Source organism: Eurytemora carolleeae, unplaced genomic scaffold (genome assembly GCF_000591075.1).
Source record: "Eurytemora carolleeae unplaced genomic scaffold, Eaff_2.0 scaffold542, whole genome shotgun sequence".
Lineage (NCBI taxonomy): Eukaryota > Metazoa > Arthropoda > Copepoda > Calanoida > Temoridae > Eurytemora > Eurytemora carolleeae.
In genome coordinates this window covers 144155-164234 of record NW_019396535.1, presented here as the reverse complement: position 1 = coordinate 164234, position 20080 = coordinate 144155, and the positions used below count along the sequence as shown (strand labels likewise).

At 30.5% G+C, this 20080-nt stretch overlaps 2 protein-coding genes across 2 annotated transcripts in view; both read right to left on the bottom strand.

Annotated features, from left to right (window-relative positions):
• Positions 1 to 5093: 5093 nt before the first annotated feature.
• Positions 5094 to 18094, bottom strand: LOC111705026 (uncharacterized). The gene is made up of 11 exons (XM_023477454.1): positions 18044 to 18094; positions 17481 to 17534; positions 16970 to 17016; positions 16394 to 16457; positions 16180 to 16258; positions 14464 to 14520; positions 13522 to 13586; positions 7827 to 7918; positions 6461 to 6522; positions 5808 to 5852; positions 5094 to 5137 (listed from the first exon to the last, which is right to left on the bottom strand). Exons 3-11 carry the CDS (start codon positions 16980 to 16982, stop codon positions 5105 to 5107), a joined length of 510 nt encoding a protein of 169 aa, XP_023333222.1. The 5' UTR covers positions 16983 to 17016; positions 17481 to 17534; positions 18044 to 18094; the 3' UTR covers positions 5094 to 5104.
• Positions 18095 to 19899: 1805 nt separating this feature from the next.
• LOC111705013 (uncharacterized) overlaps positions 19900 to 20080 on the bottom strand; it is a 4900-nt gene continuing 4719 nt past the window's right edge. The window contains exon 6 of the mRNA XM_023477439.1: positions 19900 to 19941. Coding sequence (XP_023333207.1) covers positions 19900 to 19941 — 42 coding nt within the window. The remainder of the gene's footprint in view (positions 19942 to 20080) is intronic.

The following is a 20080-nucleotide window of genomic DNA, read 5'->3' as shown; positions in this document are numbered from 1 at the left end:
CGACCTTGTTTTATTTGAAAATAGTTGCAATTTAAACATATGTAATAGAAGTATCAATAATATTTTGTTCGTAAAGTCAATCCAACCGAAAGCTTTTTTAAAAATACGAACATTTTTATTTAAATGACAAACAGAATGGTATAAGTGTACAAATTCGAGAGAGATTACTAACATACTGTTCAAAATTTTGAACAAAATATTTGTAATTACAAATTACTTCCGGAAGCTCAAAATTTTGAACAAAATATTAGGTTTTATTTCCTTGGAATGAATTGTAGCAATTGGTTAGGTTAGAATAGAGATAGTATTTATAAAACGAAAGACACATTGAATTATTCGAATAATTCAATTTAGCGTTTAGAATAATTCTACGTTTGGTTTTAATTCAGTTTTATTATAACACTGTTTGAGAAGTAGTTTCATAAAACTTCGGCAAAGAAAAACGACATTTAGGTATAGAAGTATTCGCTAGTTTGTTCATCTACTTATAAAGTGAATCTGTCTAATCATTCAACTATTCACAATCATTGCTTTAGTCTAAAAGTCGTCTTTCTATTTCATAATTTTCTCGGTCCGACTATATACAGAATATCCATGCAGGGTATAAGGAAAAACAAAGTCGATGGCGTCCCGGAACGTATAATTAATAATGATAAGATTCCATCTATAAAATCTATGTTGCATTTCATTTGAATTTTTAATAAAAAAAATAAAGCGATCGTTCTTAATGTATAAGAAATTATTAACTAAGATATTAAATACTAGCTTGGGGACCCAGTCTTGCCCAGTGGCCGAATTTAAAGAATTTGAGCGGCGGTTTAAATATGGTTGGTTCCACTTAAAATTGTATCAAATGTTTCAAGATTTAAGCCGGCGCTTAATTTAAACCGGGTTTTTGCAGATTTAAACCGCGGCTCAAATTCTTTAAATTCCATCTCGGGTTACTCATAGTTACTCCTATAGTTACTTCCATAGTTTACCCGCACATGGGGTGATTTTATCCGGAAACCAAATTTATGCTATTGAAGTCGATTCACTCAAGTTGGACTTTAAAAGCTATGCTAAGAACATTCTCCTGGTTCCCCCAGATTTCCAATCAATATTTGAGGCAAATCGGCCAAGGGGTTCATGAGTTATGATCAGACATCCAAACAAACAAACAGACACCCAAACTTTTTATTTCTTGATGTGTTAATGATTGAAAAGAATTTTACCGAGAATAATTATACTTGTTTTCCTATTTTTGAAATATGTAATAAAAATAATTCATGTAAAAAATGTAGGAAAACATTTAATTTATCTGATCAAAAGAATGAATGAGGTATCCCGAGGAAACCTTTTTGAAAGTGGATTAATTTATATTGTGTTTTCAATATAAATTATTGCGGATATAAGGTACCTTGTGAATCGGATATGACGGGAGGTTCACTTTGAATTACGCCTACAATCCGTTAAAGACGTAAATAAACCTTAAATAATCAGACGTAAATAAACTGCTTTAAATAAACTGACGTAAATAAACAGACGTAATTAAACTGACGTAAATAAACTGACGTAAATAAAACTGACGTAAATAAACTGACGTAAATAAACTATGAAGATTAAACATACCATTTGCTCTGGTTAATGCAATGTCGGTCGTAAAAAAACATAAAATTAACATATTAAAGTTAAAAATTCCAATTTCAAGGTGGATACTGCATGCATACGGAAATTGTAGTCATTAAACCCAATGCAGTTTGTGTAAAATTATCCAGGAATGCATCAACATAACTAGGAAGTAGAGGGAAGTAGAGGGAACTAAAGGGAACTTACGGGAACTAAAGGGAACTAAAGGGAAGGAAAGTGAACTAAAGGGAACTTAAGGGAACTAAAGGGAACTAAAGGGAAGTAAAGGGAACTTAAGGGAAGTAAAGGGAAGTAAAGGGAAGTAAAGGGAAGAACAGGGAATTACAGGAAAGTATAGAGAAGTAAAGGGAATTGTAAATGAAAGTAAAGGGAACTAAAGGGAAGTAAAGGGAAGTAAAGGAAAGTAAAGGGAAGTACAGGGAACTAAAGGGAAGGAAAGGGAAGTAAAGGGAAGTAATGGGAAGTAAAGGGAAGTAAAAGGAAGTAAAGGGAAGTAAAGAGAAGTAAAGGGAAGTAAAGGGAAGTAAGGGAAAGTAAAGGAAAGTAAAGGGAAGTAAAGGGAAGTAAAGGGAAGTAAAGGGAAGTAAAAGAAAGTAAAGGGAAGTACAGGGAAGTACAGGGAAGTAGAAGGAAGTAAAGGGATGTAAAGGGAAGTAAAGGGAAGTAAAGGGAAGTAAAGGGAAGTAAAGAAAAGTAAAGGGAAGTACAGGGAAGTATTGGGAAGTAAAGGGAATTAAAGAAAAGTAAAGGGAAGTAAAGGGAAGTAAAGGAATTAAGGGGAAGTAAAGGGAAGTAAATGGAAGACCCCCAGATTTTTATTGGAGACCCAAAGACTTTCATTAAAAACCCTAAACTTTTAATGTAACCCCAAACGTTTTTATCGGAAACCCTAAATTTTCATCAGAGGTTGGGTGAAAGAGTAACAAGTAAATGGATGTTGGGGGAAAGGGTAGAGTATAAATATAAAGATTTTCGAGAAGTTAATAAAGATTTTGAAGAAAAAGAAAGATTTTGGTGAAAAATAAAGATTTTGGAGAAAAATAAAGATTTTCGAGAAAATAAAGATTTTCGAGAAAAATAAAGATTTTGGTGAAAAATAAAGAATATGGAGAAAATAAAGATTTTCGAGAAAAAAAGATTGTGGAGAAAAAATAAAGATTTTGGAGAAAAATTAAGATTTTTGAGAAAAAATAAAGATTTGAAGAAAAATAAAAGACTTTGAAAAATAAAGGTGGGGAGGGGTTTAGAGGATGCTAGGGTGGACTACAAGCCTACAGGATGTTAGGGTGGACTACAAGCCTAAAGGATGCTAGGGTGGACTACACGCCTACAGGATGCTAGGGTGTGAAGCCTACAGGATGCTAGGGTGGGCTACAAGCCTACAGAATGCTAGGGTGGGCTACAAGCCTACAGGATGCTAGGGTGGACTACAAGCCTACAGGATGCTTGGGTGGACTAGAAGCCTACAGGATCCTAGGGTAGACTACAAGCCTACAGGATGGGCTAAAGGTGGGTCGGTGTTTTACCAATTATAAAGCAATTATATTTTATTATAGTTATTTAAGCTACGCAGATCTATAATTTACATTTTCAAGAAAAAATATTTTAAATAGACATAAGTAATCTAATTAATTGTCATACAGATTTTTTTTTACCTTTTCCTAAGCCCTCACGAGTCTAGAGCAACAGAACCACTTAATGGCTTTCTAATGGGGTGAGATAGGGGGAAATACGTTTTACCTAAATTCAGAAACCCCCCCCCACCCTTTATAGGGTTAAAAAGTACCCAGTAAAGAGACCTTTTCATAGGATATCTCTTAGTAACAATTCCTGATATACTTCTCATAATTATGTATCTATCTATCTATGGTTGACCTTGATATATATATAGCTCAAGCTTCCTGAAATATAGGAACCATGGTGCCTATTACAGCCCAATTCCAGTTTAGAACCACATAAAATACTAATCATAGCTCTCTCTATATATAAACAATATCACAAAGAAACTGATTATATGTCACAAATCTGAATACCCAAATATATATATCTTCGCAACCTGATGGTGTAAACCTATAAAATATGTTAACCGTGTTAACCCTATCACGGTGGGGGGGGTCCCCCCTGTGGTTTTTAACAATTCACAGAGGCACCATTACACAGCTAGGACAAGAAAATACCCAGGCCCCTGTAGGTGTACACTTTCGTGCCCCTGGCCACTCATATGCAAATTTATCCTTCATTCCCATAGAGAAGATCAGGTCCAGGGATAGCATGGTCAGGAAGGTCAGGGAGTCATACTACATCCAGAAATTTAACTCAGTGAGGTCAGGACTGAACAAGAAAACATAATGCTAATTGCAATATTTTTTTTAAAAAAATTAATTTTGTTTGTTTTAAACTGTATGTATATGTATTACCAACAGTACCTTATAGTGTTGATCGAATTCATGTATTTGACCGTTTTGTCGACGAATTCTAACCCCTTCAACACCCCCCCCTTCCCCCACTGCATACGCCCATAAACTAGTCAATCCTTTTCCAGTCATTCAATACTCTTCAAAAGAGTAAGGTACGGTTTTCTAATTTTTCTTTTAAGTTTTATGTGTTTTGACAATATTCATTTTGAAAAATTCCATTTTACATAAAAATATTTTTATTTTTGTTCTCTTCTTTGTTTATTTTAGTTGCTGTGTTTGTATTTTTTATTTTTATTTTTTATTTTTTGCTTATATCTGTTATATTATAGGACAAACTCCTGATGATGCCAAAGTTTTTGGCGAAATATATTGAGAAGAAAATGATATAATTCTAGTGCTAGAGAGTAGGGTTGGGATTTGTTTAAAAACGATCTAAAATTTATTTTTAAGTTAAAATATGCTTAAAAACGGCCTATATTATAACGCTTAAATTTCTTCACTTTTTCAACATCATAGTTGTAAACTTATTGATTTTTTTATGCATAGGGTAGGGCGGAGGGCAGTCACACGGCGGGTCGGTGTTTCAAAAAGATCAGAAATGTTTAATAACTTTTTATAAATTAAGCTACAGGGCTAAAATTTTAATATTTTAAAAGCCCATAGAAAGATAAGTGTTTTAACACACACATAGTGTTACAAGTCAGCATATGAAAATGTTAAGATATTTTTTTTTAAACAGCAATTTATAATAAATATTTGAAAAGTTACTAGTAAAACTATTTGCATTGTAACAACATGAACAAAATTAAGTATAATTTCTTAAATGTCCTATTACTATTCCATAAATGTCTGGTTCTAACTGTAGAATTTGAGCATCACCTATAGTACTCACTCTTAGCCCACAGCTTTTCTTAACTAAGTAAATAAAAACGTTTTAGTTAAACTAAGAATCATTAATTTATAATTACATTTTTTAACATAAATACTTATATTGCAAACCAACCAAGATAGATAAAATGTTTTATTAATAAAATCTTTGCATTTTTATCTTCCGTACATCAAACTCCACTATTAGACTGAGACAGCGCTTCCTGAAAAACAAAGTTTTTTGAGTTTTAGCATTTATCGATGTTGACAAAAAATTTGTATGAAAAATATAATTCTTAAGCAAAAAAAATGATAATTAAAAATTTTTATATAATTTCCAAAATCAAAATAATTTACGTACATTATTGACACTACCATGATTGTGAGAGTATGTTTTTTCCAACCCCCCAACCTCTTGTGTTTTTTTCTACATAACTTAAAAATTGCTTGCATTTGATCTCTTAAACTTTATCACTTATTTAACTGCATAGTTGTGAACACATTTTTTATGCATATGGTAGAGGGTGAAGGACATTCAAAATTTAGAAGGTTTGTCTTTAAAAAGAATAAAAATAGTCCATAAACATATAATCTTGTATTCATCTTTAGTCGAGACTGAATAAGATGCTTGCTCTGAATATGGTAATAAACCGAAAATTTGCCTAAATGAGTTTTTGTGTTAACTGGAGCTGGAGATAAATTGTATTTATATAAAATTTATTATATATCTATAACTTTATATTTTCAAAGTTTTCAAAGAATCTTGAAACGTAAAACATTTTGTGTGGTCTTACAATTCTTTTTTTTTTTAAATGTTAAAAACTGAAATATAAATTTTTATGTAAACATATTTAAGTTTCTTCGTCATACAATTTGCGAAAAATAATGACTTACATTTTTCTTTTTTCTCATAGCAGCACGCTCCATTTTCATCTTAGCCTTAAAATACAATTAAAATGGTTAAATATTAAAGTTTAAAAATATCCTCTTTGCACCTAATGGAGAATCTTTTTTCAAATAAAACTTCCGAAAGCGGCAATAAATTGTTCTTGGTAATTTGATCGGAGTAGCTGATATTGTTCGCGGGATTTCAAAATTGTGAACATATTTTTTAAAAATATGTACAGGATTTTAGGAAAATTTTATAAGTTTCTGTTTTGGTAGTTAGCTCCAGTCGACATTACGAAAACAAAACAGTCAGGTTTTGATCTTTTGTTCAAAATTCGTTAAACAAAGTTTGAATTGAAATGACGTCAAATCTTTATGAAAAATAATATCTTTATATATATACAATTATTTTTCTTGTCTGTTTGTTTGTTTGTTTGTGTGTAACCAATAAACGTCAAAAGAGCTGAACAGATCGAGCTAATTTGTTTGTAAAATATTTTATGAAATCAGCAAACTTCTTTGTTATTGTTGTATCTGGATTTAAACAGCTTCAACATTTGATAAATAACGAAGTCTTGGTTATCTACTTTTGTAAATCAGAGAAATAATATTTTTCTCCTTTTTATCTTTGTCAACAATTAATTTTTTTTCATACTTACTTTTCTTCTAGATTTTAAAACTCTATCAAGCACTGTCTTTTTTTCATGGTTACATGGAGGTCCTGAAAATAAAGTCTTTAAGAACATCAAGCATATGAAATGATAAATCTAGAATTGGGCCGTTAGCTTTTAAATAAGTCAACTTAAATTAAACGATTCCACTGAGCAACCCTTTCATTTCAAAACAGACATTTAAAAAAAAAAACATCTCGACACTCTATTTTTACATTTTTATTTTTAAATTTTAAATTTTTTTTACAATATTTTTTAAATATTTATATGATATAAGAAAAATATTTTTACATTTTTTAATGCCTTGTTCTTTATTTTCTTCTTCTTGACTCATGAGTTATATCTGACTAATCAAAACACCAATTCCTGCTACTTTCTTGGGGGCAAGGGGGGGGGGTGAGAGCGAGCACCATCTCAAATATTAAGAGATTTCCCTTCCAATTTTTCCTGTTCAATTTTCTTCTTTCTTCTTGTTTCTTGTTTCTCCACTTCAAGGCCTCTCCAAATAGTTCTTGTGACATCAAGTTGTAGAGAAGGTAGGAGAGAGAAAATGAGGTTTGGTGGAGGAAGGGTTTGAGGGATTGCTTCCTGTTTTCCTTCTTGTTGAAGTCTATTCCGACTTAAACGGAATTTAAGGAAACCCAAAACTGCAATTCAACAAATGTTTGTTATTGGACTTATAGAGCGTAATATTGCATCAAATTTTACAGCGCTGCATAGGATTGTTAATAATTTTGAAACACGATCGAAAACTATCGTTTTTTTGTCTTTTCTAAAAATGATTGTTCCGTTTTTAGAAAAAAATATAGTTTTTGCAGAAACAAACAGTTTGTTTAGAACTTTTGAAAAAACGAAAAAACTATTGTTCTTTTTTAAATTGCGAATGAATCTTAGTTTTTCGACAATTAATTTCAATTTTTCAGAAAGTTTATTAATGTTGTCATTATTTTTTTTAACAAGAGAAATAACCTTTATATTTGCTTTCCTAAAGGATTTTTTGATCTTAGAATTTTCAGACCAAAACTGTCTTAAAAAGGTCGTTAGAGATCATTAACAAATGTTCGCAGTTACCGGTCTTTAACGATCATCAACAATTGTCAAAAATTAAAACCAAATCCCTAGATCCAATTGTATTCTTATGATTCTTAAGGCTTTGAATCGAGTGGTTCATGGCGAACTCTCCAATTTATTCAATTTGATCCTGAGCCGACTTAGTGTCTCAAAGCCTTTGCCTTAGGTTAGTCCGTTTGACTAGCCCACCTAAACTTTGTATAGTTTTAAATATAAAAACTTTAAGCTTTACTATGCTAGTTTTTAGATTAAGTTACATTGGGAGTATTTGGGAAAAACTTACGTGGATTGATTGGGTTATATTTTAATTCGGCTGCTGCTTTCTCATATCTTCTTGCTAGTTTATCCTCCCTTGCATTCATACTCTCACGTGTACTACAATATTACACTGTGAATACTCTCACGTGTACTACAATATTACACTGTAAATACTCTCACCTGTACTACAATATTACAATGTGAATACGCTCACGTGGACTACAATATTACACTGTAAACACTCTCATGTGTACTATAATATTACACTGTGAATACTCTCCCATGTACTACAATATTACACTGTAAATACTCTCACGTGAATTACAATATTACACTGTCAATACTCTCACATGTAATACAATATTACACTGTAAATGCACTCATGTGTACTACGATATCAAATTGTAGATACACTCACCTGTACTACAATATTAAATGTGAATACTTTCACCTGTACTACGATATTGCATTGTGTATTACAATATTACACTGTAAATACACTCACATGTAATACAATATTTCACTGTAAATACACTCAACTTTACTACAATACTATTCTGAAAATACTCTCACGTGTACTACAATATTACACTGTAAATACTCTCACGTGTACTACAATATTACACTGTAAATACTCTCACGTGTACTACAATATTACACTGTGAATACTCTCACATGTAGTACAATATTACACTGTAAATACTCTCACGTGTATTACAATATTACACTGTCAATACTCTCACATGTAATACAATATTACACTGTCAATTCTTTCACATGTAATACAATATTACACTGTAAATACACTCATGTGTACTACGATATCAAATTGCAAATACACTCACCTGTACTACAATATTGCACTGTGAATACTCCAACGTGTATTACAATATTACACTGTAAATACACTTACATGTAATACAATATTTCACTGTAAATACACTCAACTTTACTACAATATTATACTGAAAATACACTCATGTGTACATACAATATTACACTGTAAATACTTTCACGTGTACTACAATATTACACTGTATATACACTCACCTGAACTACAATATTACACTGTAAATACACTCATGTGTACATACAATATTACACTGTAAATACACTCACCTGTACTACAATATTACACTGTAAATACTCTCACGTTTACTACAATATTACACTATATATACACTCACCTGAACTACAATATTACACTGTAAATACACTCATGTGTACATACAATATTACACTGTAAATACACTCACCTGTGCTACAATATTACACTGTAAATACTCTCACGTGTACTACAATATTACACTGTAAATACACACACCTGCACTGCAATATTGCACTGTAAATACACTCACCCGTAACTATAATATTACACTGTAAATACACTCATGTGTAAATACAATATTACACTGTAAATACACACACATGTACTACAATATTACACTGTAAATACTCTCACGTGTACTGCAATATTACACTGTAAATACTCTCACGTGTACTAGAATATTACACTGTAAATACTCTCACGTGTACTAGAATATTACACTGTGAATACTTTCACGTGTACTAGAATATTACACTGTAAATACTCTTATGTGCACTACAATATTACACTGTAAAGACACGCATATGTAATACAACATTACAATTTAAATACACTCATGTGTACATACAATATTACACTGTAAATACATTCATGTGTACATACAATATTACACTGTAAATACACTCATGTGTACATACAATATCACACTGTAAATACACACACATCACATGTACTACAATATTACACTGTAAATACACTCACCTGTACTACAATATTACACTGTGAATACTCTCACGTGTACTAGAATATTACACTGTAAATACTCTCATGTGTACTAAAACATTACACTGCAAATACACACATTCACTGCAATATTACATTTTAAATACACTCACCTGTACTACAACATTACACTGTATAGACTGTCAATGTACAACAATAATTTATATAAAATCTTTTATTCGAGAAACTTTAAATTTTCAGAAATACATTTTTTTGTTTCTAAATTTACCTGCACAAATTAAAATCTTAAAGCTTTTGGTAAATACATATAACATTTTTCTGAAATTTCAGGGTTTTGAGATTGCACGTTTATCACACGATAGAAAAACATATTTATGTCAATGTGTGAAACATTATCAACATTTTTGGAAAGCTCTCGGGATTTCTAACGTTCAGTGGTAATACATAGTATTGGAATATTCAAATATAAACAAACAAAATATTAGTTTTAGAAGAACTATTATTTTAAAACGGTTAAACCTTTACGATTGAAATTTTTTTAATGGAACACGCTTTTCAAAAACTTCAGGAATTTTTTTTTCATTTTGTTGTTTCTAAACCGAACAAAATCGTTTAAGTCAAACCACCTCAAAAAAGTTTAAAATGACATTCATCCTAATCTACAATTCTAGATGAGATTAAAAAAGAGTCAATATTGATCAATAAGTAAAATGATGTTTTTTCAACATCTGTCAAAAGAAAAATAAATGCCAGTGGATTTTTTTCTTTTACGCAAGCAATATAAATTTGAAAACACACAACACATATCAAGCAAGGGCGTATACAGAAATTTGAACTGTAAATTCAAAACATTTGGCTTCTTGGCCGGATATCAGGCATAATTGTGTAATATACTTTAAAGGTACATACAGTCCAATTACCTTGCAGTACTACTTTATCTCTTTTCTAAAAATCTACATTTTATTATATGTTATTTTCGTATTTATACTAGAGATACATTTTTGAAAATAAATAACTCGGCTTAAACTAATATTCCATGAGATGAAAAAAGGACAAAGATCCAGACAATAATTATGACTTCAGTTCAAGATTTGAAAAGTGTGATATCTCTGAGTTCACAGGTTTAGGGGGAGGCACTGCCGCCCCAGCCCCCCCCCTGTATACGCCCTTGTCATCAAGCAACAACAAATTAAAAGAAAATAACAGTTCCTGTTAAATCCTGAATCTTAAATCTTATATCAGCAGCGCACTTCTCAACTAAAAAATTGCTAAAAATACACATACAAGTTATAATGTTACAGGTAAAAAAATTAAATAGTTATATCTGATGTCCCTGTCTGAAGAAATTGATATAAAACTGTATTTACTCATCAATAATTGGTAGAAACTGATTTTTTAAAACGAATTAATAATATTTATATATATTATATAATTTCAAGGTTAGTCCAGGCTAAGACAAGTTCTTGGCCGGCCACTTTGGCGGTTAGCCACATGTTCAACTTTAACCATGTTTTAAATATAAGCTCAATGAACAAAATCTACAGAAGTCCAAAAATCATTCTCTCGGAAAAATTATCTATTTATCTTCGTGTTTCAGAAGATTATAGTTTCATGAATAAAGGCCAACAATAAATCCAACAAATCCAAAAAACTGCTTTAATTGTGCCACTGACAATGTGTTTTTCCTAGTTGTGGATCATTTTTTTTTATAGCCATTAGAATACGTAGCAAGGGCGCATAAACTGTCGTCTTGAAATTTATTTTAAAATCTATGACAACTTCATCATTGGTCTGCACAAAAGAAAGCTGCTGAGGCCGTTCCTTCCTTAAACTATATTGGTCGACAACTTGACGTCTCCTTTATTTATCGTCAAGTGTACGGAGAAATTATCTATTTATCAGATAAGAATTTATTATGAGACATCTATCGGCCAACATATCGTCCCCCAAACTACGTGAACTACACTACCAATATCTATAGAGAGAAAGGGCTCTGAGATGTTTGCAGCTTCAAAGAGTTGAATTCAACTTATGAAAATAAATCCAAATATAATTGTAGAGTCATAAGTTGTTTGATAATTCTTAAGAAGCTGCTTTTTATTTTTAATTCAAGGCCTAATTTAATTAAACAGCAATGATATGATAAGCATGGATTTTTTATTGACTTTATTTCTCGCTAAAACCCCATTTATGTAAACGGCTTCTAGCTTCATTGAATTAAGAAAAATTGAATTATTTAATAAGAATATTTAATGATTAATTACCTTTCTACTTAGTAAAAGTATTTTTAAATCGAGACTTTAGACTTTCATAATATCCCTGAATTTAAAATGCATCAATCCAAAATTACCAAAGTTGAACTTGCCATAAATACATTAAAATATAAATGTTGCTGTCCAATATTAGAATCAATCGAACGTATTAAACTGAGATGTTTTTGGTCAGTTAAGGAATGTTTTGAATAAGGAAGTCAAAAGGAAGACATTTCTTTCATAACTTCTGAAAGTTTAAAACGTATTTTTTTCTAAAAATATAAGAAATTCCTTATTTTTTGAGAATGACTTCTTTTACAAATTTGACTAAGAATGCATTTTTCCTGGTAAGTAAACATTCGGCCTTGACGGAACACAGTCTCTCCAGCCCTATAGGGGAGCATTGGTAACATAGATAAAGATAGATTGCGCATAAGACGACATTTTTCATCTTCAAAGATTACAGACAAAGAGAATAGAATATACATTAAATATTCTATTCTCTTTGTGTACAGAGATGTTTTAAAGATATTCCTATTATATAGATTAACTAGGTCGGTTGTAAACATTGGCTGTTCTTATGTCATTGAGTACATGAGTTCTGTAAAAAGAAATTTAAGTTAGCTGAGTCCTTTTCATGTCCTTCTTCAGTTCTCGTCAATATATATTGCTGAGTGAAATAATTTGATATTCTCAAAATAAAATTCACTCCTGAGTGGTTTAATAATTATGAAATCCATTAAAACACCAAACCACCCCGCTTATCATTGAAGTACACTTAGAAGTATGCATTCGCGGACTGTACAACTCTTGGTGATTTTGCGTACATAAGCTATCTATGTATATTTATTTATCTATGATTGGTAACAAACATTTTAAAAACATTTTTTAAGAATGTTTAGATTTTTAATAAATTCATAATTGAATCCTGAGATTAAAAAAGCATATACTCATCAATAATTGGTAGCTCTTTATACAATATACTCCTTTTGCCGTGGTAATCAGAAACCTACATTTACTCATCAATAATTGGTAGCTAATTATACAATATACACCTTTTGCCGTGGTAATCAGAAACCTAAATTTACTCATCAATAATTGGTAGCTAATTATACAATATATACCTTTTGCCGTGGTAATCAGAAACCTATATTTACTCATCAATAATTGGTAGCTAATTATACACTATACACCTTTTGCCGTGGTAATCAGAAACCTATATTTGCCGAATTTTATCTAAAATGTGGGACATATTTTTAACACAAATTATAAACAAATAGCAAATGCCTCAGCGAGATACCATACAAAAAAGGAAAAAAAAGAAAACCTGTTTTATATTATTACATTCCAATATACAATAATATTGTAACAAGTAAATTTTTAACATTTAAAACTTTTAAATTTAAAAAAAAAACACACACAGAGCTTTCCAAAAATGCATTCAATGCATGCCCATTTTATTAGATTTTATAAATATTGTTTCTCGTAAGCTCTTCATGATAAAAATGTAGTGAGGTGGGTGGGCATGTGACATGTGGTTACCAAGTAAAAAAATAATTGTTATTAGTAGATACATGAAATAATTGAAATCAATCTAAACTATTGTATTTCTAAGATATTCATAAAAAATCAATTTACCAATTTTGAAGTTATACAAGATTTGATGCTATTTATACCTGAACTTATAATTTGAATATGTTTTATCCCATCCGTCCCTCTCTATATTTAAGTATTCATCCTCCTAGAAAATTATGATTTTGAAAATTTGGGTAAAAAAAATGAAAAAAGCACTTGAAAAAAATTTAGTTGGAAAAAATTCACTAGAGATATATTTATAGTATACTTTTAAGATGACAAAAGAAATGAGTTTTTGTCAAATTATCTTTTAACTATATCTTTTTCAACCCGTGATGGTGTAGTTCATTGATATTTTAAACTTTGAATTTGTTATCTGACAGAATTTACAGTTTATAACAAGGAGAATTGAATTGAAGGAGGGGGCGATTGGGTTTCCGTACACTTTGCTGTGACGTTTTTGGACTGCTGAAGTTCTAGTTTTTGCGTATAACAACAATAACAAAGGCAGCCGATCTAATGTAAACAAACATGAGTTAGTATACGGTGAATCTTCTAGAGATGCACCAATGTCTGTTTATCATTTGTGTTATTGTTTACAATCTTTATTATTGTTGTTACGCAAAAACTAGTTCTCCAGCAGTCCAAAAACGTTACAGCAAAGTGTACGGAAACCCAATCGCCCCTTCCTTCAATTCAATTCTCCTTGTTATAAACTGTAAATTCTGTTTAAATGGTTTATGGTATTGGGTTGGGATTTACGAAGAAAACTCAGTTCATGTCTTGAGATATATGTTACAACATGAATGAACAAGGCTTGTGTCAGTAGATAAAGAAGGATCAATTTCTATTTTAAATGAACTAGAACTTCATAATAAAAAAATAAGAAGTGGCTGAACTTCTTGTAAAAAGTTGAACCACATATATTGTTAACTTCTCGTTTAAATGTTTAAATAAATGTTCCATAAATGATTCAAAATGTTATAATGCTAAAACTTAAAAACTTCCATTATTCTTTTTGTAATTATTATTTTTTATCCTACCTCATGAGGTACAGTTACCAAAACTATGGGAAGATCTCTTGTTTTAGATTCAGAAATCTTAACAAATTATATTTAATTTTTTTCACATCTCAAAGTTAACATAATGTTCAGATTTTGTATTTGTTTTTCAAAATTATTTTCTTGTTTTGTGGCAATGCTTTAAGTGTTCCATGAACATAGGAATTAAAACAAATGAAATAAAAAAAGAAAATTTGATTGAAAGCGAGACGAAAAAATCATGAAAAATAGATAAATGAAAGAAAAAAGGACTCTTTAGACAATTTGACTGAAAGCATGATATAATTTTACGAAAAATCATGAAAAAAAGAAAAATGAAAGAAAAAAGGACTCTATAGACAATTTGACTGAAAGCATGATATAAATTTACGAAAAATCACGAAAAAATAGAAAAACGAAAGAAAAAAGGACTCTATAGACAATTTGACTGAAAGCATGATATAAATTTACGAAAAATCATGAAAAAATAGAAAAACGAAAGTAAAAAGGACTAGCTATAGACAATTTGACTGAAAGCATGATATAATTTTACGAAAAATCATGAAAAATAGAAAAATCAAAGAAAAAGGGACTTTATAGACAATTTGACTGAAAGCATGATATAAATTTACGAAAAATCGTGAAAAAATAGAAAAATGTAAGAAAAATGAATATAACAAAAGGTTGAATAAAAACTAACTTTAAGGAACTGTTAAGGTAAAATGAAAGCCTAAACATTTTAGGAGTTGATCGCGACCAATATCGTAATATAAGATAAGATGAAATATTGTTTTTTTTTGCTAAAAATACACATACAAGTTATAATGTTACAGGTAAAAAAATTAAATAGTTATATCTGATGTCCCTGTCTGAAGAAATTGATATAAAACTGTGTTCAAGTTATAAAGCAACTCATATATATGTAATATACTGAATGGCTATTGGTGGAAATTATGGTTGCGTAATACAGGCGTAGCAATTATATGATCAGGGACATGCATCTGATATGGCGGATGAAACTATAAAAAAGGGCGGATGAAAGTATAAAAAAGAGCGGATGAAAGTATAAAAAAGAGCGGATGAAAGTATAAAAAAGGGAGGATAAAAGTATAAAAAAGGGCGGATGAAAGTATAAAAAGGGCGGATGAAAGTATAAAAAGGGCGGATGAAAGTATAAAAAGGTGGATGAAAGTATAAAAAAGGGAGAATGAAAGTATAAAAAGGGCGGATGAAAGTATAAAAAAGGGCGGATGAAAGTATATAAAAGGGCGGATGAAAGTATAAAAAAGACTGATGAAAGTATAAAAAAGGTCGGATGAAAGTATGAAAAAGGCGGATGAAAGTATAAGAAGGGCGGATGAAAGTATAAAAAAGGGAGGATAAAAGTATAAAAATGGGCGGATAAAAATATAAAATAAGGGCGGATGAAAGTATAAAAATGGGCGGATGAAAGTAAAAAAAGGGCGGATGAAAGTATAAAAAAGTGAGGATGAAAGTATAAAAAGGGCGGATGAAAGTATAAAAAGGGCAGATGAAAGTATAAAAAGGGCGGATGAAAGTATAAAAAAGGGCGGTTGAAAGTATAAAAAGGGTGGATGAAAGTATAAAAAGGGCAGATGAAAGTATAAAAAGGGCGGATGAAAGTATAAAAAGGGCGGATGAAAGTATAAAAAAGTGAGGATGAAAGTATAAAAAAGGGCGGATGAAAGTATAAAAAACCTGATTATTAACTGGCACTAGAGAAAGCTGTCTTGTTATTGGTCTAAGAACAAACTTAACCAAATTTTCTCCCAAAGATCTAAAAATCCATAATTAGAATGTTTAAAGTAATTTTTTACCTTTTTTGTAATAAAGATTCACAAAATTTTTGAAGTTTGTCCCCAAACAAAAATAACTACAAAAAAATTATCTGATCTAATTTTTTTTTAAATACCTTCTTCGCTTTGGATTTGGGGATACAGAAGATTCTTCCAAAGATTCCTCAACGGTGAGACTTCCTTTGAAAAAAATTGAATTTTAGTACTCACAGCATAAACATTGTGTTCGCTATATTTCGAACATACATCGATATATCACAAACACAATGTTAGGTTTTGTGACAGTGTAATAAATTTAATCGGCTATTATCATAATCCATGGTGTCGGAAAGGTTAAAGCGGGAATAAAATTTCATCCATTTTAAAAACCATGTGATTAATCCATTAATCTATATCAAAGTGATCCTTGGTCGCATTAAATTATTTATTTGAATAAGCTCAATATTATTTATAGCGTAGAATAGTGTAAAAAAAACAATGAAAAATAATTTAGTTCAAAGTGTGGAAAGAAAAAATAATAAAAAGTTATTTACTTTTAAACAAATATACATTTTTATGGTGTTTATGAAATTAGTTATTGGCACATGACAGCAAATCTGACGAATAACAACAACAATTGTAATAATTTATAGTTTTTTATGATTAAAAATATTTTGTAAATAATTTTACATATTTTACAAACTAAATCTGACCTGATCTTTCCATGTTTGTAATTTCTTGTACAGCTGAAGATCCCAAACTGTTAGTTTTGGGAAAGATAAAAAAGCGAGAAATATAAAAAAACATGAGAAAACTCCAAATCACCAAGAAGAATAAAATCCCAATTTGTTCGTATCTTAACATGCTTAAAAAGTGATAAACATTAATTTCTGTTGCTTGCGTATGAGCTCAAAATGACAAAAAATATACTTTTTTTTTCGGTATAAAGGAACTGAGTTTTTGCAACAAACCCCAATTTTCAAAACCCTACATCTGTGCAGCCCAATGCCATAGATCTTTGATATTTCAAACTATGAATCCTGTTAGATCAAAACAGATATTCTGTTGAAATAGATATTAAAAGATTAGTCTTGAACCGCTAAAAAAATGTAATAGATTTAATAGCTTGAAGATTTCTACTTTTTAGTTTGAGTCCCGCTGAAAATAAAATTTTCAAAATATTTTGAATTTTTAAAATTTAATTATTAGTTTTTCATCTGATTCCTGTCAAAGTTTGAGAGAATTGATACTGAACCGTTAGAAGCTATTGATACCCGTCTAAAAAATTAAGAATAGTTTTAGGTATGGAGTGTTTTCCATTATCGAAAAAATGCACAGATTGTTTCGTTAACAACATGAAATAAACGAAACGATCGTATTTTAAAACAATCGTTTTTGGAAAAAATGTTATTCATTAAAATAAAAAACTACTAGTTTTATGTTTTACTTTGCGTTTCTTTAGCGAATGTTAACGTACGTTGACGATCGTTAAAGATGTACTTTTTTAACGATAGTTTTCAACATACCTTTTTTATTGTCAAGAAGCTTTTAAATTTTCTTGTAACGTTAAGAACATAAACTTACCGCCGAATCTTTTCAAAAGTAAAATCAAATTTTTTTGGAAACATTTGCATAAAGCGATCCTCTTACAATATCGTCGTTTCGTTTTCCATTTTTCAAAAGATCAAAACGAACATTTCATAAGTTTTAACCCTTTTTTTTAAACGAAAGTTAGTAGGTTTTGAAAAATAAAAAAAAAAATTTTAAAAAATTTCCGATTTATCAACCTTGAATTTGCTGATGATGTTCTACCTCCTTGTTTTCTCCCTCTACCCCAACCTAGAATTAGAATTAGAATTCAAATTAAGTTTATTGGAAGATTTCTTATTTTTGTTGCTTAACCCTATCCCTGCTGGGGTACTTGAAAACCAGGATATGCTGGGGGGGGGGTTACTTTGACACCCCCCCCCCTATTATAAACCCCATGTCTTACAAATATGACAAATGATACATCATTGGATCGAAAGCTCTAATATGCTCTACTTTTAGAATCTTTGCAAAACTTGTGCAATCCCTTTTGTCATATAAAAAGGAATGTCGTTATTCTCCATTTAAAAAAAGGGGGGCATGCCATATTTACAACCTTATATGAAATATACATGTTTTTCTTTGTAAAAACTGATCATTTTCATTTACTGGTTCTCTACAAAAATTACTTTCTTCAATCTAAAAACCTAATTCTACGAAAAAGACTTAATTAGAAATGAGAAAAATTAGAAAAAAATTCCAAATATTTTATTGCTGAGTTAAAGTTTGTAAATTACTATTGTGAATTTATTTGGTTAATATAATAATAATTTACTAATAACTTATTTAGATTTAGAAATTACGAACTTGGAAATGGANTATGACAAATGATACATCATTAGAAAGATTCAATGCTAAATCAACTAGCAAAGATCCTGCTCGTATGCTTCAACTAGAACCCAAGCTATCTTTCAAGCTATTTTCGATTTAATGCTAAATCAAGTAGCTAAGATCCTGCTCGTATGTTTCAACTAGAACCCAAACTATCTTTCAAGCTATATTCGATTCAATGCTAAATCAACTAGCAAAGATCCTGCTCGTATGCTTCAACTAGAACCCAACCTATCTTTCAAGCTATATTCGATTCAATGCTAAATCAACCAGCAAAGATCCTGCTCGTATGTTTCAACGAGAATCCAAGCTATCTTTCAAGCTATATTCGATTCAATGCTAAATCAACTAGCAAAGATCCTGCTAGTATGTTTCAACGAGAACCCAAGCTATCTTTCAAGCTATTTTCGATTCAATGCTAAATCAAGTAGCAAAGATCCTGCTCGTATGCTTCAACTAGAACCCAAGCTATCTTTCAAGCTATTTTCGATTTAATGCTAAATCAAGTAGCAAAGATCTCATATGTTTCAACTAGAACCAAAGCTTTGTTTCAAGCTTACTATGCTTCGCAGATAACGTAATCAAAATCCGAGTCTCAATCAACTAATTTTATTTAATAGCTTAGGTTGCAAGGTTAACAGGAATTGGCGTAATTCAAATCCTACTATGTTATTGAAATCACATGTTTAGGACCATCGTATTATCTATTTAAAGTTTAAAGATTAAAGAGATTATGCATAACGAAGTAAATCTATCTCTGCCCATATTTATAGCGTAATTTAAGTATTTTGCATAATTTAAGCTAATCATGTTGAAACGCAGTTTCAATGAATAATATCATTATGTCTAAGTTTTAAACATTTTTGCTACATATGTAGATCTACAATCTTTAATCAAGCTTTTCGGGCGCTTCGCAACGATGTCTTCTTTTTCAACTTTTAGTTTTGGCTCTATTTGGGAGCATCTTCTCTTTATGAAACATAAAACAAAAAAGTTCCCTTGGATGTGATGTCCCCCCCCCCCAAAAAAAAATGGGCCTCATTGGTTCATCCAATTTGACGTTTATTGGTTACAAACAAATAGACAGACAAGCAAAGTATATAGATAAACCTGAGATGGGCTAATAAGGATTAACTCTTGAGAACTGGTTGAACTCCTACTGGAGAGATTTATCTCACTTTTCTCCCACCAGCTTGGAGTAGGTTCAGTTACATCTAGACTTGGATCAACTAACTCCAGGCTTGCTATCTCCTCCAAGTCCGGAGTACTAGAATATATTTTAAGATTTACTATGGGCAAAGTTTTAAAAGTTTTGTCATTGTAATTGTCATTTTTCTAAATAAAGGTATAATTCTTTGTTCAGAATAAAAAAAATTGGTCTAATTAATTGGCTCTATGATGGAGGG